Source organism: Ostrinia nubilalis, chromosome 13 (assembly GCF_963855985.1).
Source record: "Ostrinia nubilalis chromosome 13, ilOstNubi1.1, whole genome shotgun sequence".
Classification (NCBI taxonomy): Eukaryota; Metazoa; Arthropoda; class Insecta; order Lepidoptera; family Crambidae; genus Ostrinia; species Ostrinia nubilalis.
Window position 1 is genome coordinate 8,506,044 of NC_087100.1, and position 23,000 is coordinate 8,529,043.

General features: G+C 36.0%; 1 protein-coding gene across 1 annotated transcript in view; it reads right to left on the reverse strand.

Moving 5' to 3' along the window:
- Positions 1 to 15,978, reverse strand: part of LOC135077550 (WW domain-binding protein 11) — a 57,097-nt gene extending 41,119 nt beyond the window's left edge. Inside the window, exons 1-2 of the mRNA XM_063972095.1 lie at positions 15,783 to 15,978; positions 10,697 to 10,909 (exon numbers count right to left, since the gene is read on the reverse strand). Coding sequence (XP_063828165.1) covers positions 10,697 to 10,909; positions 15,783 to 15,878 — 309 coding nt within the window. The 5' untranslated portion in view covers positions 15,879 to 15,978. The remainder of the gene's footprint in view (positions 1 to 10,696; positions 10,910 to 15,782) is intronic.
- Between the last annotated feature and the right edge of the window lie 7,022 nt (positions 15,979 to 23,000).

Consider the following 23,000-nt stretch of genomic DNA (forward strand, 5'->3'; position numbering starts at 1 on the left):
CGCATGTATTTTGATCTGCAGTGATTGAAAACATTCTTCTATTATTATTCTATTACTTTGAAGACACTCATACAAAATTGCTCCCAACTCGTTACAGATTTCATTATTTGTCAGATAACTAAGATTGTAATAGTTGGTGAGCCTATTTACTAGTTTGGAGTGTGAAATGATGTTCTGACACTCCGTCAGCTATCAACGAGCAGCGAAGCGCAAAGTGTTCGCGACCGCAACTGATAGAAAACGGCGATTACGTCGCCGGCATTATTGTCGCATTGTGCACTACGCCCACACCACTTTTACTGGATTTACGAAACATTTTAAACATTTAATAGTCTTTGTTACCTTCTGAGCTGCGTGTTGCGTGGTAACTAGGAAATTGCACCTCTTATCCGACCGAAAGCAATGCTCAAAGTGTGGGTGCGGTGCAGGAGTTTGGAATCTAACCTCTCATAGACAATTATTATCACCAATAAGCTTATTTTTCCACTGGTCTTTCATAACCAAAAGTGATTACACAGTTGACTAAGTATGTTATAATCACAGACGCTGGATAACGTAACGCCAACCGAGATTATAATTATTTAACATTTTGCTTCCTTGTAGACTCTACATTGAATACATAAATTATTCTACAAGTTAAAATGCATTTAAATTTCTTAATCGTATGCTCAACTTTACATTACAGTTATTACAAAGCAGTTATTATTACATAAACATTCGTAACGTAACTGAAAATAAAGCAGAGATTCACCGTAACTGTGATAAATAAGTTTTAATAGGAGAAAGTATTAACAAGCAAATTTGATATGGGAGTTATTCGTCACTGTTGTTTAACACTTAAAGCCCGTTAGATGAGTTGAGCTGGGATAACTTTTGAACCGACATTCAATCTATACCTAATCAATAATTACATAATAAACAATATTATAAAGTTACAGCCGAGTCATGTCACGATCACGGTGCTCATTGTTTATTCTAACCACTTATTTCCATGTCAAATAAATGAAACAACAATAAAATACATACATATATACTATTGAGGTTGCTAAGCTAAAATATTATTAGAAGGCCATTATTGTCTAGAGACTAGTTCTTGGAAACTAAACTATAGTGACCAGACCAGATGGCTGGTACCGAAAGACCTCAATTCACCGCTATTCAAGACCCGTTCTCGACCGACTCAGCTAAGTATCTTTGTTTTCAATGTGGGCTTCATTGTGTCTACAGCACATAATAGGGAGGCTTCGGTATGAAAACTATTTAAGTAATTATTTTAAAAGTAGGACTAAACACAAATCTTTACTCTCTTTGTCCCACGACGAGAAAGTTTGACTCTACAATTCTACATATAAGTCCTTCGTTGTTTACGATGTAGAATTAAGTTCGATACTTTACTGGAACTACATTATGTATTACTAATGTTATGAGAACTAAAAAAGAAAGTAAAATAACCAATTACGTATTAATGTATGACGTCATAAATGTCAATAAACGGATGCAAAACTGCAATATCTTCTGAAAGTTTCTTATTATGTTTGCGACTGTATTTTAGAAAGTTGATTCTTGGGAAAAGTTCAGTAGCAGAGATAAAAATAACAACAATTGTATGACAACATTATACGATTAGGTATGTCGTCCTATCCTACCCTGCGGACCTACCCCTGAACACCTCATGAAAACATGAGTTTTTCTTCACTTTCATGTCCTCAGTCATAAAGCATCCTAACTACAGTGCGGTTGTTATTATGACAACCTATGATGCCTACTTCCATCCACAAAATCAGGGAATTTTCTAGATATGCAGCAAAATCCAAGAACTAGGTGCCAGATGTGTAGTGGGAGGCGGACAATCGGGCGGAGATCATTGTGGCGCGAGTATGCGTAAAATCGCCAGCTTCCGTCCATGTATTCAATGTACGTGTATAAATAAACATCAGTTTGGTCCACGTGAGCCGTCAAAAATAAGCTATCATTAGAACCACCTATTATTTAACCTCACATGCTTAATATGTGCTTAGGTCACTGAAGGTCACACTGAAATGGTCACGCTCAAGCTGCTACAGTAAAATTATAATTCTTTATTGTAGCAATTAACGCATCCAGTGCGTACCTAATGTTTATTTTATACAGCAATTTATCTATTTTCTCTCTAGCACATAATGCTGCGTGTCGGATGGCATCCATATTAATTTAGCAGTTGTTTGACTTATTTATTAGTGCCAGCTTATGATTTATCGGCATCGTCTACAATTAATCGATAAGTAGTTTACTAAAAATATTACTATTAGATTAAATATTTGTTACTTTATGTAATTATATTTCTTTAAAAGACTTTTCCTAAGGTTTAAGTAATATACGCCTCGTCTGTATGGTTCAAATGAAAAACTAGCTTCTGTACCTTTATAACTCATGTATTCCAAACAGTTCTTCAAATGTTATTGAAGTGAAGATTAATGTAATAATAAATAGGACATTCAGTAATTCATATTATGTAGGTATTATTTTATCAATTTATATTGAGATCTTTTGTCGGCTGTCTGCTTGTCGTCGGTGTCAGAATTAACACCTATATTTTTTTAGCTTTGTTGCACCGCCTGTCTCGCATTACTATTTAGCGCAAAAGTTTGATTCATTCACAATGTCACATAAGGTTCAATTTTATTTTTGTTCACTTGTACCTAATGTGCATTGAAGTCAATAAAAAAATTATCACTCTTTCTGATGTCACGAATGTCGCACAAACAATTTATACCCAGAATAAGTAGTAGGTAACAAGTAATTGTCTTAAATATTCCAGTATATTTTTAAGATTTTAATTTAAAACGAATAGAGTTGACATCTTGCTAGCAGAGACTATGCTGTAGAAGACAAGTAGGGTTTCTGCTCGAGCTTCCTCGAACTCGAGAAAACTCGAGAAATTTGGCTTCATTCGAGACGAGAAAAAAATTACCGGAGCTCGAGAATTCTCGAGTTTCGAATTTGAAGCTTTTAATATTCTTGAAAGCCTATTTTCTTAGACAAAAGTAAGTTTTTAATTATTTAATAGGTTAACGTTGCTTTTAGACTGGTCTACTTTTTCCTTTTTTACCCGACTGCGTGACGCAATGGAGTGGTAATGTGTCTAACAGCCTATGTATGTATGTTTTTGAAGCACTATAGAGACCAAAATCTTGGGTCGATTTTTATGATTCGCACGTCAATCGATTTCTCTTAGTCCGGTGAGTGTCACTAAAGACATGACGTTGGTAAAAATTCAATATGGCGACTACCGGACGCCATATTGTGAAACTCAACAAACTATGGCATGTGAGGTATCGTTAGATTTGTTTTAACTGTGAGAGTGACACTGGGTAGGTATCAAAATTGGAAAATATAAAAATGGCCGATTTTTGGCGCCATAATATGTATTAAAAAAATATCTCAAAACCTATCAAGTGGGGTATCAATAAAGGATTTTTAAATAGCTTGCAAAATGTATGCTCTTTAACTAAAAGATTGAAATAAAAATATTATTGAAAAAAAATTTTTAAACAAAACCCAACTGGGTAAAAATGAACTGAAAAGATAGAAATAAGACAAAGTGTTCACAAATGCAGTTGGAGGCATCATACACTTATCATCATATCATCATCAACAGTCCTTTACAGTCCACTGCTGGACTATGAGCCTCCTCCGCGGGAAGAGTAGGGGTTGGTGACAAATGTATTCCATTCTGCCGTCACCACACGGCTTATCACCAACTACTTATCACCAACAAAAAAAAATAGTCATTGATGTCTCCGACTGCATTTGGGAACACTTTGTCTTGTACCTATCTTTTCAGTTCATTTTTACGTACACTCGCGAGCAAAACTATGGAATCACTTACATGAAGTTGTTTCCACGCGATCTTACGCGATCTTGTGTACTAACGAATTTGTTAGTAACAAAAAGAGTAGCACCATTTTAAAGATTAAACTTTTATCTTTAAATTGATACCAAATTCATTTAAATCACACCAGTATTTAAAAAGATATCGCGGCTGATGTGAAGAAGTAAGGAAAAAGACATGTATCAACTGTTTGATACGTCGCGAGTTGTGGCCCATTTACCCCCTATAAAAGCACGTGTTTTCAAATGTTTGCTTTCACACGTTGATCCATACACATCTCAGCTTCTTTTGACACTTTACCTGGGATTCTACACCTTCAGAAGCAGCACAAATCCTTGCATTATTGCAAGCAGGGCTCAGCCAGCGGGCTGTCGCATGTCAGCTCCACATAAGCCAGTCCTGGGTTTCGAAAGTTTTAAGACGCTTTCGGGAGACTGGTGGCTTTATCCCGAGACCAAGTTCTGAACAGCGCCGGTGCATATCGCAGAGGGATGACCGTTTTTTCATGTCAACCTCTCTATGAAATCATCATTTGAGTGGTATCGACGTCCAGCAAGAGCTCAGAAATGTTCGTAGGATAGCTATTAGCGTGTGGACAGATCGTCTAAGATATAAGCAATAGAATTTGACTCCAAAAAAGGCCTGCCACAGGCTCGAAACTGACGGCAGGTCACCGACAAGCACGCTTTCAATTAACTCGCACTTATTTTGATGGGTAGGCGAGTAATGGAGGCGAGTTTTGTTCTCCGATGAATGCAGACTGTGTTTGCAGTGCAGCAGTTGAAGAGGTCGGGTCTATAGCCTGGGGAGCGATTTGTGCAGTGCTGGTTCGCTGAAACAGTGGCTTATGGGGGTGGCTTGCTCGACTTCCCATCGAGATGTGTATGAGCAAATTGAAAGCGTGCTTATCGGTGACCTGCCGTCAGTTTCGAGCCTGTGGCAGGCCTTTTTGGAGTCAAATTATATTGCTTATATCTTAGACGAACTGTCCACATGCTAACAGCTATCCTACGAACATTTCTGAGCTCTTGCTGGACGTCGATACCAATCAAATGACGATTTCATAGAGAGGTTGACATGAAAAAACGGTCATCCTTCTGCGATGTGCACTGGCGCTGTTCAGAACTTGGTCTCGGGATAAAGCCACTAGTCTCCCGAAAGCGTCTTAAAACTTTCGAAACCCAGGACTGGCTTATGTGGAGCTGACATGCGACAGCCCGCTGGCTGAGCCCTGCTTGCAATAATGCAAGGATTTGTGCTGCTTCTGAAGGTGTAGAATCCCAGGTAAAGTGTCAAAAGAAGCTGAGATGTGTATGGATCAACGTGTGAAAGCAAACATTTGAAAACACGTGCTTTTATAGGGGGTAAATGGGCCACAACTCGCGACGTATCAAACAGTTGATACATGTCTTTTTCCTTACTTCTTCACATCAGCCGCGATATCTTTTTAAATACTGGTGTGATTTAAATGAATTTGGTATCAATTTAAAGATAAAAGTTTAATCTTTAAAATGGTGCTACTCTTTTTGTTACTAACAAATTCGTTAGTACACAAGATCGCGTGGAAACAACTTCATGTAAGTGATTCCATAGTTTTGCTCGCGAGTGTAGTTGGGTTTTAGTTTTTTTGTATATTAGATTTAAAAAAACCTGTGTTTTTATCAAATTTCAACCGATTTCAACAATTTTAATTAAAAGACTCGAGACCCGAGAAAACTCGAGACTTTGGCCTCGAGAATTCCCGAAACTCGAGAAAAAAAAAAGGTCGAGAAATCAGAAACCCTAAAGACAAGTAAAATCACAGATAAGTGTGATGTGATCTTTTAGTAGGTGCACTAAAAAACCTTGGTGACCGTCACAGAAAAACATCCGTGATTAAAGTGTTATTCGGTCGTTTAGATAAAAACTACCTAATTGTCACTGTTCACAATGACATAATGAGGCAAAATATTTAAAAAAAACATAACATACCTACACCACATCACACAGAACTTGGCTGTTAAAGTTCAACAGCACGACTAAATACAGGATGCAGATTAAGTCGACGATTATCCTCATCAAAACGAACAAATTTTTAAAAGAATTGTTAGTCTTAAAAAAAATATGGTTTTGAACATTATCATCGAGGTAGAGCGTTAATTTGTATAGCACGTATTCGCGAAATCAATATTTTTTTCATTCCATTAGCCTTATCAGCCTTACTATTAGCCATCAAGCAGGAGATACTCTGAAGAAGACGAATACATTATTTTTATTTGCTTAGAGGTTTATTTTAAGACTTGGGTGTTACCAGTACAAATCATGCACCGTTTTATCTAACGGCTAAAAGGTGACTAATTAATAATAAACTTCATGTTTTAGAGTACTCTCAGACTTTAAACACCATCAGGATTTGAATCTTGAAAATAATTTCTAATAGGTAATCCGTGCAATATCAGTGAGGTAGAGCGTTGATTTGTGTCCAATGAAGTACCTTCTTTATGAAGTCGATTAAAAATTATTTCGTTTTGATGAGCATAATGCCTGACTGACGTGTAAGTATGAAGAAGTCATCTATTAAAAGGTTTTTTCTTCATAGAAATATAAAATAATAAAACATTTGCAGAAATAAATGACTAACTTTGGCAGAGATTTAAATCTCGGACATGTATAAGGATAATCTCAACGTTCATATTTGCCTAAAGCATAATGCTACACGTATCTTTATCTACATACCTACTATACTTAGCTGGAAAGAACAGGATGTAACCAAAACTTAAGCGTAGGTTACACTATGTTTATAAAGAGATTGTTTAGTTTCAATGCAATTGGTCGCAGCAGCCGGCCCAAGGATTTTTATGCTTCTCAAATGTTTACGCCTGAGCATATTCAAGCAACGCAAATGAAGAGTAGGTTATATTAACTACGACTTATTTTTTATATTATTGGACAATAGGACTTAGTTTCATCGATATTTATAGATGCTTTAGTCACCTCCTTATTTACAAACAAAAACTGAAAATGTGCACTGTGCACCAAACAATTCTATATTTGTAGATATTTTGCATAAGAAGAGCCACAAAGAATAATAATTTTTAAATGTGAGCGCCTCTCACATACAAAATAAGAAACTTGAGTCTGTTAGGAACGTTGCGGTCTAATAGGGAAAATGGAAAGCTATACACCTTTGACGACCAAAAACAACAACTAAGTGGAAAATGTGTCATCCATTTCTTTATGTTATAAACAGAGACACGTCGAGTGAAAAAATACTCTGTTAGCTCCTGCTAACATTTTTCTAAAAAGCAAATTCCTGGCTTTATATGTCTTTTAAAACGTATCAGCATCCTTCGACTTACTTTGTATGTAGGTGCCTTATTATAACATGTTCTGTATTTAAAAACATGTGTATTCTATTGATTTGAAAAATCTATAAAGCTCGTGTTAACAAAGCTTTAACCCTGTCATTGCCCCTTAGTGCATTATCTTAAGGTAGAGTTTACTTTAGGTGTCGCTTAAGTCTGTTATTTGAACCTTTCCACGAAATAGAGTTTTAAATCTAATTAGAAAGCTCGTCATTCCTACTAAGATACATATCTACCTACATAAATATTTGTCGTCATACCTTGTTAACACTTAACCAGAATCTGTTGAAACTGTATAGACATAATTGCGCAGGTGTGTGTCTACCTATTGCTTGTAAGCAATTGCAGCAGAGAAACGAATTTGTATTGGATGTACTTACCTATAGTCAAATGTCATCTTACACGTAATGTGTCATATTCGAAACTTGATTTGCATGTATTACCAAGAGATGCAGTTCAGACGCGGTTCAATGACCACGCCCGCCGCTACTTTCGCTACAGATACATAATCATCAGCTACGTAGGTATACAGTTACTCATAAAGCCTTCGGATGATTGGCGCCGATCGCCGCCGACCTCTGACTTATCCCTCCTCTTCACTCCGAGTGTTCTCTCGAATATTGCAATTCCACAGGTTGCTCCATCGGCAGACGCAATGAATCGCGCTGCGGCCATTTCATTTGCGTTTTTGTTGCTTTGGAACTCGCAAAATATCCGATGCTACAATCCGTCTATTCACTCGAAAGCTTCACTTTGTTCTTTGTGAATCTGGGGGCACGGCAGTGCCCCCGCCAAGTCGAGCGCGAAGCAAACACTGCCGTACCATCCTTTACTGGAACCATTTCGCCGCATTTTCAGGCCCCTATTTGAGAACCTCTGGATAAGACTAGAACGCAGAAATTTTCGTCATCTAGTAAGCTATAATCACGTACTTAAAATCCAAAATTTCAAGTCTGTTGGTCATTTAGTTCCGAAGTTAAGCGAAAGCAAAGTTTCGCATTTACGACACTCACTCACTGATAATCATCAAAATAGAACTAGTACTTCCCATAAACTCAGAGAGCTGAAATTTGGTACAGAGTTAGGGTTTAATGGCCACATAAAGGGAAAACTATAAAAACTAGGAAAATCGAAGATACACATTCATAATAAATACTACTCCGGCACCGTGGTATTCGCCTGTATCGCTCACCGCTAGATGGCGCTAGCACTAGCAAGCGGTGTCCAGATTTTTTTCCCCCCGTCGATTAAGTTGAATGTTGTGTAATTTGCATTTCGTTGATTTCGTATATTATATTGTAAGGTTCGCTAAGGTTATGTTATTAAAACAATTCTGATTCGTTGTCCATTTTAAAGGTCGTTGAGTTTATTTGTGTTTAATATCGTAAAAAATGTCGATAAAACGACGACGTTAAATAATTTTGCCACTTTCTACAAAAAGAAGTGAAATCCCACCAAAAACATTCTGTAAAAAACTAGCCAAGTCTCGATGGAGCTGCTTGTTTATCTCTAAAAAGTAATGAAATCTACACAAAGTCGTGCCAAGTCTATGGTTCCTTACTGCGATTTCTTTATTATTATAGTTAATGTTGTGTGACTTGGCCGTTGAAGGGTACAAAACCAGGTAATCCATGACACCATTGCACCAATCTGTCGCCAGAACCGCTACCCATTGGCGATGGAAAATTGCCACTTGGAAAACGTTGATTCAATAACCAGTCAATTGTAGGCTTAATAAAGCTGCGTATTTCAATAATACTTATTGTATGATTATCTTAATAAAGATTGTTCAACGGCCAAGTCACACAACATTAACTATAATAATAAAGAAATCGCAGTAAGGAACCATAGACTTGGCACGACTTTGTGTAGATTTCATTACTTTTTAGAGATAAACAAGCAGCTCCATCGAGACTTGGCTAGTTTTTTACAGAATGTTTTTGGTGGGATGAACATTTAGCAAAAGCCGTAAAAGGTTTTTACTTTAGAAGTATTGGAGCTTTAGGACTTTGTATACAGTGATTGATCCATACAAGCAAGTACCTACCTATTATCTCAATCAATACTGTAACTAGGTATTCGATTGCGGACACCAATTAGGAGTTGCAACATCAAACGCTACCGTTTAACTAAGTTCTTATTCAGTTAATTGACCTTGCACTAGTTTAAAGCTTCAAAGGGCAGCATAGAAATGTGGTAACTTAATATGCCAATTGAAACAACCTTAGGTCGCATCCCGAGTCCGCAGCTCGAATCGCGATAAGTAACGTTATTAGAGTCTGCGCGCTTTGCGTCATCGGCGGATTCAAGGTGAGCCGGTCCGCTGCGCCGCGCGGATGATCCACGACTTGGTCCCATTCGTTTGCTGCAAGCGTGTGACAACCGCGCGAACATTCGAGACCAAATTAAGCGATTGTCCAATTGCAACATCACGATTCTTCTATGACAAATAAAAACAACATCTCTAAGTACCTATCCTCTCTGCAAATACACGGATGACGGCTTTAAGTATTATAATCGAAATTCTCTGTGCTAGCAAAGCTAGCAGCCAGAGTGATTTAACTTGCGGAAAAACAGAAAACCGTGATTTACATAATTACACATGCAAAGATACATAACAAAGATATGATTTAATATTCATGTAGTCGTAGCACATTTAAGTAATCATGCCTAAGAAAATAATGTAATACTTTTTCTGAATTAGAACTCACTTCAGCTTGTGCGCCAAACAAAAGTTTAGAAAGTTCCACAAATGTTCTGACTCTCTCTGCTACTTCAGTCGCACAAGGCATGATGGACAAGCCTTGGGAACAAACTTCAATTGGAAGACAGTCACAATAGATTACAAGTGATTGCACAGACTTTCGGGACCTAAAGGGCAAACTTGCCAAACAATCAAATTATGTCTGACTTAAACTTCGCTCGTAGCGCAAAGACCTTTTGTTACAAACTACTCTTATCTGCATTTACCTAACCGCAAATGGCTAAGGATGTGAAAAATATAACATTGGAACCTCAATTTGAGGATGTTTAGGTACAGCCAAGGTTAACCATATTTAGGTACCTTCGTGCAAAGAAAACAAATATTAGCTAGACGGATTTTCCAGTAGGTAGTCACGGCGAAACATTAAACCACATTAAAATTTTATAGTCTTGTAGGTGCGTTCCTGCTATATTCAACAAACGAAACAAAAGTCTGTTTCAGGTATTGAAATAAAATGAAACTGAAATAATTTAGTTAGTAAATAGGAAGGAGCCAACGAAATGTGATGCAAATAAAAAAGCTTTCACGATTCTTTATAACTTACATGTGACGTAAAACAACTCTTAAATGCCTTTCTGGATTTAACCATGAGTCATCGTCATATAACTTTCTTTTGTCTGCCTCATTCTATTTACGGACGAAACTCTACATTTTACAATAAACATCCTACCGTATTGGAATTAACAAATTCAGTGAAGTATTCTGAATATCACTTACCGCCATCAACCCGTCGTTCCCGTAGGCCCGTCCTTCCAACGCCAGTTCCTTGTCCAGCATAGCGTCCAGCTGTTCCAGCTGGTGGCAGGAGGCGCGCGCGGCCACCCAGCTGGAGGCCAGGATGAACGCGCCCAGGATGAAGGAGGCAGCCACCACCGTCAGCGCCGCGATCCGGGCGATCTGGACTGAGGATGACACGCGCTGGCGGTAGGCCTGGAGGAAAACATTATAGATCATTTCACTGAAATACTTATTTTTTGGGTACGCTATGATTCTGGGAGAGAAGGACAATAAATGCGAACATCAGGCCTCCCCAACCTGTTTGACCCTTGTGGATACTTATATTATTCTGTGATAGTAGATAGTAAGTACTTCTGCCTCTTATTTTGAGACTAGTCATGCTCTGCAGTGAAAACGAAAGAGGTACTATTTTTAACACGCTTTTATTAGGTCGACTTGTAACTATGTAATTTGTACTATATTCATCATCATTTCTTAATAATATTCCCTCCTTACACATCCACCATTCGATTCCATCGGTATTCCACCGACCGAGGAATCGAACCTGGATCTCAGAATCAGAGAGCTAGTCATTTTCTAGTCTAGTCAATCCTAGCAATCTGATACGTATCAACCAACCTAAGTTAATAAACTGTATAGAACTAAGAATAGGGTAATTGATCATAATTAGCTATGAGATCTGACAAAAGAAGATAGGTACTATTGTGAGTAATAATTATTTATTCACCATTCAAAGTTAACTTATTATCTGCTCGTACTGGATTCAGTACTAAAATACCATCCATTTACCAACTCAATAGATCAAAACGAAGATTCATTTAGGTAACCTCAAAGTACCTATGATTACATAAAACTGCAAGATTCAGTGGGGGCAAAGCGCAGGAGTGAAAGTGCCTCAGCGATTGCACTCGAGAAATCTTTGCATGCCGCAAACCGCCGGCGAATTAGATTTTTACGATTTGTTTTCCTAAAATGCGTACGTTATTAATCCGTTTCAAGCTCAATTCAGTCGGTAGAGTCCAATTTTTGATTCACTTTCAATTTTAACTAACCGATGTTGAAATTGTTGAAAAGATTCGAAAGTGATGAAAAAGGGTCGAACAGTAATTTTATCTAATACCAATATGATGTAACCTTATTGATATACAAACATTTGATACTTTTACTGTAAAATCAGAATGTTAAGCAGAAAGACATTATCGGAAAATTTTCAGTCCCTTACCTACTACAGACATAATACGTAGTATTAATTATCTCTCTCTAATTAAGTTATGTCAAAGTATCGTACACTTGGATAATGAAAATAATCTGTAAAGTAAAATAATGTCTTACACAACTTTGCAAGATTTTTATGTATTGTAGAAATAAATGAAAACCACAATATCAAATTGCTTTGCCCGACCAGTCAATATCTTTTTAATCTGTTCTAATGCAATGCTAGAAAGTAACATTTATGTTTTTCATTTACTTTTGTATCAGTAAATTAAATTCATGATTACCTAATGTAACCATGGCTGTTAAAGAACAATTTCCTTTTTGGAAAGTCGTTAATCTTATTCGTTATAATTGACTGCTTTTTCAAGTTACTCGTACCTCCACCGAGAGTTAACCTGACCGTGGACCAATATCATAATAATCATTATTCTTGATTCTTCGTCAAAATTTAAGTTTTTCATGCGCACCGTCTCAAATCGACTTAAATGCGTGTAAGTAAGCAAAGTTTTATTTAAAAAACTTATTATTATTAACAACGTTAAATACTATAATACCTACTATCGAACAGTTTTCTTCTTTTAAATAATAATTTAATGTTATTGGTGGGTGATTGATGGTGCTTGGTGATGGTGATTCGGTTTATTTGAAAACGTTATAATTATGCTCCCTTTTAATCACAATTTCAAAATCATCGGTTTATTCACAAATCGCTCAGGATTGTCTTTTAGATACCCAGACCTGAAAAAAGGCTAAGTGCTTAAATGTTTTTCTTGGTAGCTCTCGACGAGATCGTGTATTACAAGTCTAAACATTAAAGTGAAATAACTCGCCTATTCAGTGAAGAATGCTAGTTGACAATAGATATTTTATATCTCTACCTAATGAGCTCTCTAACTAGTTAAGAATTATAAAAAGGCATTATTATTATGTGGATATTGAACATGGCTGTGTTGGTGGAATGACTCAGAATGATCCTATTTATATGTTTGTCGTATTGCTATTATAAATAAAAATCAATTTGGTATGCTATCAGTAGTAGTGACGTGTACTGTATATTTAATGTCTAAGGAAATGTTTATCGTACCTACTCGTACCTACATAGATTGTTGTCTGTGGTAGTGGTAATAGGTAGGTACCTACTGCATATTGCGTGCAGTTTCGCATAAATGAATAGGTAATATTCAGGTAGGTATAGGTACTCATCATAGGACTCTACATCGTATTTTATTACCGCATTAGCTAAGGCACTTCCTGTGTTAATAATAGGTAATTTATTAAGAATTAACACAATGCAGATTAACCCCCAAATTGCTATGATAAAAAAGTATTGCAATTAATTTATTTTTGCACACACGGCAAAAACCAAAATGTTGACATGACAAAAAACCCATAAATATTATGATGACCAACAAAAGTTAACACAGCGATGTTTACGATGCGAATATGCTAATCATCGCGCCGGTTCCAGTCACACGCCACGCCGGTACTGTCCACGCGACAGGCAATTAGAGCCATCGTGATTTGATCGAGTCTGCTCCGGACGCTGCAGGTAGTACCTTATCTACCTACAACCACACTGACTCGTGCTGCTGTCGTGCACTGTTTTGAACGCCCCGTGATCAAAAATATGAGGATAAGAGTTTGACACCGGCATTAATGGCAGTGGAAAATAAACATTTATAAAACAAATGTAGTTGACCTCTGTGCTCCTAGATTAGGTAACATTAGAAAATCGCAATGTTATGCAGGCGAATCACAAAATGGAATCCATAGCGAATACTTCTCAGACATGATATAGGACTACTTTTGTTCTGATTATCCCGGTCATCATTTAATCGTTCCAGTGGGTCTAGTCAAAATGAACTTTTTGATCGAATTGAAAATCGAATCCGTCAAAACTCCATACAAAAAAAGGGCTTTTCGACCACTTTTCGACCGGTTTGCGATTATATTTTGCACTTTGTCTAGACCCACAGGACTCATCAATCAATCGTTATGTACTCTGTCCTCACTTCCCAAAGATCTCTACTTATTTTCTTTCTTCTACCTGATTCTGTAGTCGAGCGCTACATTTCTGTTGAAACAACTTGTGTTATTTGCCGCGTTTGTTAACATTAATAGAATGTTTCATTAATGGTTTTGTCCAAACTGAATCTTCTAATAAGAATCCATATTGGTGAGATAGATCATCTTAAGTTAGATAATATCTATTCAATATTTCGCATTTGTTTGCTAGCAGCAGTCGGACGGACGTCGATTGACATGGCGCATTCGGCATGACGCAACTGCCATTGTGTCCGTTTAGTCAACGGGCCAATAACGATTTCACTCGAACTGTGTCGTTTATTGTTTATCTATTTGTACAAATTCATTGTTATGCTCTTCCTAAAGACAATGGAAGCAGAGGAAAATAGTTTTATGTCAACCATTATGTAGAGAACCGGACACTTCGTTTGCGCGTAATTCAGTATCTGAGGATCAGATTACAGGCAGCCTTAATTCGACATGTAAAAATTCTAGGTCAAAATTTGTTTATACCTACTGTCTTCAAAATCGAAATTAGACATCCATTTCGGACATTCGTCAGATTTAATTAGGTTTTACAATAGCACCTTTTACAATAAACATACTTAGGAGGGAATCTTATAGGCTATAGCACTAAACGGTGTTGCGTGACAGCTCGTAGCAGCTATGATAATAAATGACCAGGGACAATGGAACAATGAGTTTCCCACATTCATACATGTCGTAGTTCTCAGAAAAGGTATATACCTGAAGTTTATCTAAGCACTTGGTCATATTATTTCCGTAATTATGTTGTGCGGCTGTTCATCTTGCGCTTGCGCGTTCAATTAATGCGTTTCTTTTAATTAGGTTTTTTTAATTTTTCCTCTTAAAATGTAATGTAACATAACTAAACGTGTACTTTATAATTTAATTATAAAAGAACATAAACTATAATGGTTTTTACTGCTGGGAACTACTAATTAACTTGATTTCTTAATTATAATAAACAATAGACGCTAATTAAATGTAATAAATAAAAACACATCTAATATTAAATCCTAGCGTGACATAAATTAGATCATACTTTTACCGTTAATGAACAAAAAAGAGCTGGTCAGTTTCAAATCTTTTACGTAACATGATGTTGACAGCCGTAGTCTGGTTTTAGCCGGCGACAGTGAGGAAATCGCGGTAAAATTCTACCTTATAGTTCACGTAATGCCGAGTGCTTGCCTAACAAATCGCCTTGGAAATGATCGGTGTGTTTGAACCTTATGGAGTGTTGGCGAGGCCCGCTGTTGCTGTTTACAAACACGCTGATACGCGCCAGCGGCCGCGGCCTCAGCCGCTGCAGCCGAGAGAAAGGCACTTTCCCGCACTTACATTGCACTTAGCCGTCAACACAATTATTTCGATTCATTTTTATGATTACACTAATACCCCATGTACAAGATATCTGTCTATAAATTTCTCTACTCTCGCGCTACTTCTTTGCAAGTTGTAGAGCGATACACGACTCGTTTCAATAACTTAACTCACATCGATAAAGAAAGTCCCTAATAGGTACCCGTAGGTATTAGAATTTATTATAAAAATAGTAAAAATTAAAGCTCCCTTTAACCATTTGCATAGGTATAAAATTGCTGTTGTTAAAAGTTAACTCATATTTAAGAACTCTTTTTATTTTACATAGATAACTACTTTTCTTTTTAAACATAAGTCCAAATAACTCTTGAAAATATTTCAAATGTGTAAATGAAAGCTCAAGTCCTATTCTGTGGTTTCACGAAGACATTACGTGCTTAACATAAACTAAGCCGAATAACGGATAGGTATGTCATACCGGTGGCGGTTCCGATGCGCTGTACACCTCGGACGGCGGGTACTCGGGTTTCATTGTGATAGTAGCCATGGAATCTGGCTGGTGCTCCTTCTCCATCACGACCAAATTATCTTCACAAGGGACTGGAGCTTTTTTTGCGTAGCGCGCGCGATCTTTGACGGTCGAAGTAGAAGTGCGGCGAGTGAATGGTGGCTGCTAAGCAGCGTAGGCGCAGCCGTGGTGGGGCCGCCCGGGCCCGCGCCGCGGCCGGCTATTGCGTTCACTTGTTTGGAGACTCGCTGGAGGTGACAAATTCAAGGAACTCTGCATAATACACGAATCAGTAATAGATGCACATGCACAGAAGCATCACCTTCCCTTCAGGTGCTCCTTCCTCATGCTTTCTTACCTTAAAATGTAATTACATAAATAGATTGTAACAAGTTTTGAAACATACTACCTGGATCCTTGGATTAAATAATCTAAGCCTAAAGCCTCTAATGTTAGTTACAAATACGCTTCGTAACCCTACGATACCCAACCAACAGTAGTAATACCAGTAATACTTACTACTTAAGTAGGCCTTCCTATTTTTACAATGGTATAAGTGGTTATCTCAATCTGGACTACCATGAAAGCGAAGAAAAGATTGGTGGCGATATAATATTAAGAATTTTAAGATGATGCATTTTTAACCGACTTCAAAAAAGGAGGAGCGATTACTCCGTCAATTGTGGACCGATTTTCAAAATTCTTTTTTTGTTCGATAGGGTACACTTCTGAGGTGGTCCCATTGTCACCAAGTCAGGATCTGATGATGGGATCCTAGGGAAATCGAGGACAACCCTCAAATTTTATAGGCACGTATATCGTTTTTCAAACTTTTTCTTAAGTTATTCAAGTATTTGCTTCTGGAAATCATCATCTCATATTGATGAGCTGATGATAGAAGGTAAAACTCCTTAATGCTTAGGAGTTGGAGGATGATTCTTTTAATTTTATAGATAAGTATAGTTTCTAAAGTTATTCAAGTGTTTACATCAGATATTCATCATCTCATCATGATGAACTGGTCATGGTAGGTACAACTCCTTAATGCTTAGGAGTTGGAGGATAATTCTTTAAATATTATAAGTACAAATAGACCAACAGTTGTATTCTTTCATGTTTTTAAGGTGGGCTGACGGTTTAAGGTCTTTTTAAGTTTCCTATATGGTAACCTGTATTTTGTAGGGAATATTATTTTACACTAGACATGACGAAAATGGTCTCAATGTACTGCCTACCTTCAGTGGTAACATCAAGGTAATAATTAGTTAACTAAAAAGCAAGAAATAAGTTAAATTTTATAAAAAAAAATAAAACCGACTCCAAAAAACCTACACTAAAAAGTAGAAAAATAATTACTAATTACCTACTTATTTATTAGGACGAATTAATATTTATGTAGGTATACCATCATTGATACTTTTGGAGTCGGTGCAGGCAAACTTTACATGTTTCATAATCTTGGCACCGACTCCAAAAGTATCAATGATGGTATACCTACATAAATATTAATTCGTCCTAATAAATAAGTAGGTAATTAGTAATTATTTTTCTACTTTTTAGTGTAGGTTTTTTTAACCTAAGGTCTAGAGTTTTATAGGATGATTCATTTGAAGGTACCTACTTTTTTCAAGTCTAAAAAAATGTAATAAAATCCAATTTGTTGGGTAAGTTTTATTAGGTACCTACTATACAAAAGAACGTTTCTTGACATAATATGATTTTTAAAGATTATTTCTTTCTAATGTTGATCGTAACTCCGGTTAACATAGTCCATTCTGCGGTTCCAATTTTCGATGATGCCTTCCAAATGAATTAATTTAAATTGAAACCCGTTAATTTATTGTAGGTATTTAGAGTTCTAGCTTTTAGGCTTATTTTCGGTCCTTTTGATTTTAAATTTTAGTCAGAAAGTAGGTAGCTTTAAAAGTCAAAGCACGAATAATTGCAGTGTCGTTACTTTGCATTTACCTACCATTGTAGCTTAAAGCCACGATAGCCGAACGGTGAAGGGGTCGGATTGGTGGCCGACTCGTGATCCAGGGAACGCGGGTTCGGTCCCCGCCGCCGATCGACTACTGTGGTGAGCTCACTCGTGACACAAGCATTTAGCTTAGTACGAAGAGCTAACGAGATTATTAGTAATTTGTGCAATGACTAATTACTAATATCTTTATTTAAAAAAAAATACCCTTAGAGAATTAAACCAATATTGTACCTAAATACTAAAATTCGCATTTTTAAAAGCTTTGAAAAAACTTTGAGACTAGCGGCCCGCCACGGCTTCACACGAGTAAATATGCCTAGTTATAAAACAAAAAATTTTAAAAATTCGATTTTTTGAATTTTGCGTGTATGTCAGTGGCGTAGCGTGGCTTTTCGCCGCCCGGGGCCGTCCGGAAATCCGCCGCCCTTTATTTTAATTATAAATATTTTAAAGTTTAAATATTATATTGAATGGACTTCAGGTACACTATTCACCTTATTTGTTGAAAGTCAAAATAAACTACCACGCACTGCTTCAGAAGGAAAATACATTAAAGAGAAGCAATTGCTTGAAACCCACAGGAATTCTTTTCTTAAATAGCTTAGCTTTATTATGTAACACTAGGTGTATAACAATAAACAATAATAACAAGTATTAAAGTATTTATTTGTCAATTGAGAGTAAATATTATCTTAAATTATATACAGTGTGAGTCACGTTAAAGTGTACATATGAAAATAGATGAAACTAGACCTATTCTTATCGACAAAAAAGAGGTCAAAAAATTTTTGAGATTTTTTTTTAATTTTTTATAGATTTTTTTTTCTTCCCATTACTTATTGTAAAGAAAACGTAATAACTTTTAAACTAAGCGGTATATCCTGATAAAATAAAAACAGTAATAATGCTAAATAATAGGCAATACTAAAAAAATACATAAAATACACAAAAAAGGCCAACAAATAATAAAAAATGATACTTTTAGAAAAAAATCTGCTTAAAAATTCGTGTTTTTTTGGTTATTTGATAAATTTCTCCAAAAAATGCCCCTATAACCGGTGGTTTTTATTAGTTTGTATTATTCTCTATCGTATTATCTTTGTAAAACCAAAAATCGCATGTCTCTATCCCTATCACAACATTTGCTATGATCGTTTGAAGAAAGGCCTGCCACAACATTATTCTCCGCTACAGGTAGAGACAATTTTAATTTTAACTAAAATGCTTATTTTACTTCGAAATCTTTTGTTTTTATTTGAAATCTAACTTGTCTTTATCAAAATTACAAATCTAGAGCCATTTTCAGTTTTGTTGTTAACGAAGCGTTGAATGGCGCGCCCGGAGAGGCTTAGTTCAAACGATCATTGCAAACGTTGTGATAGGGATAGAGACATGCGATTTTTGGTTTTACGAAGGTAATACGATAGAGAATAATACAAAGTAATAAAAACCACCGGTTATAGGGGCATTTTTTGGAGAAATTTATCAAATAACCAAAAAAACACGAATTTTTAAGCAGATTTTTTTCTAAAAGTATCATTTTTTATTATTTGTTGGCCTTTTTTGTGTATTTTATGTATTTTTTTAGTATTGCCTATTATTTAGCATTATTACTGTTTTTATTTTATCAGGATATACCGCTTAGTTTAAAAGTTATTACGTTTTCTTTACAATAAGTAATGGGAAGAAAAAAAAATCTATAAAAAAATTTAAAAAAATCTCAAAAATTTTTTGACCTCTTTTTTGTCGATAAAAATAGGTCTAGTTTCATCTATTTTCATATGTACACTTTAACGTGACTCACACTGTATAGTGCTCATTGAACTTAGAAGGAATAACATACATATGTGCTTAATATTATTAAGGGTTGTACCCTAGCTAACCAGCGCCACCATATTTTCAACCGACTTCAAAAAAAGGAGGAGGTTCTCAATTCGACCCGTATGTTTTTTTTTTCTATGTTTGTTACGCGATAACTCCGCCAATTATGAACCGATTTGAACAAATCTTTTTTCAGCGTATAGGTAATAATACCTCAAGGGTGGTCCCATTTAAATTTAATAATAAAAAAAACAACCCCCAAGGGTGGAAAATTGGGGATGAACTTTTTTATACGCAATATCTCCGCCGATTATAAACCAATTAGAACGATTACTTTTTTGTTGAATAGGTATTATCAAAAGGGTGGTTTCATGCGAATTTGAAGAAAATATTTCACCCCCAAGGGTGGAAAATTGGGGATGAACATTTTTAATCGCAATATCTCCGCCGATTATGAACCAATTTGAACGATTATTTTTTTGTTGAATAGGTATTATCAAAAGGGTGGTTTCATGCGAATTTGAAGAAAATATTTCACCCCCAAGGGTGGAAAATTGGGGATGAACTTTTTTATAATATACATTAAGAATATGGTCTCAATGTACTGCCTACCTTCAGTGGTAACATCAAGGTAATAATTAGTTAACTAAAAAGCAAGAAATAAGTAAAATTTAATAAAAAAAATAAAACTGACTCCAAAAAACCTACACTAAAAAGTAGAAAAATAATTACTAATTACCTACTTATTTATTAGGACGAATTATTAATATTTATGTAGGTCTTGTAGGTATACCATGATTGATACTTTTGGAGTCGGTGCAGGCAAACTTTACATGTTTCATAATCTTGGCACCGACTCCAGAAGTATCAATCATGGTATACCTACATAAATATTAATAATTCGTCCTAATAAATAAGTAGGTAATTAGTAATTATTTTTCTACATTTTAGTGTAGGTTTTTTGGAGTCGGTTTTATTTTTTTTATAAAATTTTATTTCTTGATTACTTTTGTTATAGACCGAAATTAAAAAAGTGGTTTGAAAAATGTATAATATGTATCGAAGCTATTTTTTAAAATAAGTAATTTGTTTGAATTCATTAGATATTTGCAGCAAGTTACAGATTTAATTACTGCTAAAAGTTACCATTTTAGCTAATTTTGAATTTCGAACTTGCAGAATATAATAAATACACGGTTTTAAAAGTAGCTTAGATATGGCTTTAACTATTTACAAACCACTTTTTTATTTCGGTTTGTAACAAGAGAAATCACGAAAAATTATCTGTGGCGCAAGTTTTAGAGGGGTAAGTAAGCTCCTTAAATATTTTTGTTGCTATTACTTAAAAAAATAGATTAAAAAATGTACTCTTCGTGCTTTTTTCAAAGCAAAATCTTTTACACAATCGTTGATATCAAATTGTATCTCATTTTCAATTGCCAGTATAGCTAGATTTGTTAGTCTCAACGTAGACATAGTCGACCTAAGGTAATTTTTTATCAGCTTTAGTTTAGAAAAGCTTCTCTCACAACTGGCATTGCTGACAGCAGTCGTTAAAAAAATTCTCAACATAATTACAATGTTTGGCAAGCCATCTTCAAGTTTGGAGTCAATAATATATTTTAATAATCCCAGAGAGCCGGACTTCATAAGCTCTTTTTTACAGTCTGGATTTGTTGCAGCTACGAACGCTCGTAGACGTGCGCGCTCATGTTGGAACTCATCTGTATTTATGTCTCGAGGAGCTTGATCTAGATTAAGTTTTTCTGAGCCCAGCATTACTGCCGGCATTAAAAAGGAATACTTTTGCGCTAGATTATGCAGCTGTTGGAATCGATCACGAATTTCAGCAGTTACTCTGTCTATTGAATTGAACATTGTTCGCCTGAGTTCATTCTCGTACGATAACCCAACGTCTAAAGATCCATCGCCAAAAAGATGCTTTCTCTTGATTTGTCTTGGGGGTTCTACTGAAATTCCAATCTCTTCACATAAACTTTTAGCATACTTATTGTAGAGCTCTGTCTACAAATTCAGGCCGATTTTCTTCTAATAGGGTCTGTAAAGCACTCATTTTCTGGGCGCACTGATCTCTGTTTGCAAATACTTTTGAGTATCATTAACTTCCCGTAGTATCGGTTCCCAGAAGCCTAAGTAACATAAAAATGAAAATGATTGCATAGCGACTAATAAACTCCCTGCATCTGTGCGTGTGTTCAAACTTTCATTAGTTTCTGTTAGTTTTTCTAGTGCGGTCAATGTTTCTTTGTAGTGATATTTCGGTGTCGGCCGTTTGGTGTAGTGGTTCAGAACGGACTACTATGCCGAGAGGTCCCGGGTTCGATTCCCGGCCGGGCAGAAATTGAAATGATGAATTTTAATTTCTGTGACGGGTCTGGGTGTGACTATGTATAATATTTATGTATTTAAAAAAAAAGTATATAAGTAGTATATCCGTTAAGCTAGCACCCATAACACAAGCATTAAGTTGCTTACTTTGGGGCTAGCTGGCGCTGTGTGAAATTGTCCAAAGATTTATTTATTTATTTATATTGATTTCTTCAATTCCAGCATAAATAGTGTTAAACGAAATCTCTTCAAAGACTGGTTTGATGTGCATTCTTGAAAGGTGCTTTTTTTTTTGTATTAAGCTTTAGTTTAATTAGTAGTAGGTAACTTTTGGCTTGGTAACTTCTTTTCTATTTTTGTTTATTGATAAACAAGCATTACTCAGGCTCTAAATGTGAAAACATGTTAATGGTTATAAGTTTTCTAAAATGTTAGTCTACATAGTTTCAACACTGTATTGTTTTCCTTGTAAAATAAAAATAAAATAAATAAAATATTTAAGGGCATTTACAGCATCACCTCTAGCGCACCAACGTGTATTCTTTTTTCTTAACTTTTTTTTTCTTGTTCATGCAATGTTTGCAATGTTTTTTTTTTCTTATCCGCCGCCCCCTTACATATGCCGCCCGGGGCCATGGCCCCCCCTGCCCCCCCCAAGCTACGCCACTGGTGTATGTCCTACCTAGATATAAAGAATGAATATTCTCTTCGACCACGACTGCTTACAAAACAGACTTAAAAAAGGAATACAAAATCAAAACGGTAAAAATTAGGCGGTCTTATCGATAAAAAGCGATTTCCTCCATACAACCGAAGAAGAGGACAATTACCCCGGGTCGCGGATAGTCCAAATTCATGGGATTTACCGGTGTAGATAGAAAGTGGCAGATCTCTTCAACTCGGGCAACCCATTAGGGCACAACAATGAGTGTGTGCACATGACAGGTTAGTCACAAACCCAAAGCAGTATTCTTTAATAGTCTTTGACCCAAAGTGTATGTTTAAAAAAGCTAAACGTCAAATTCGAAATGTCA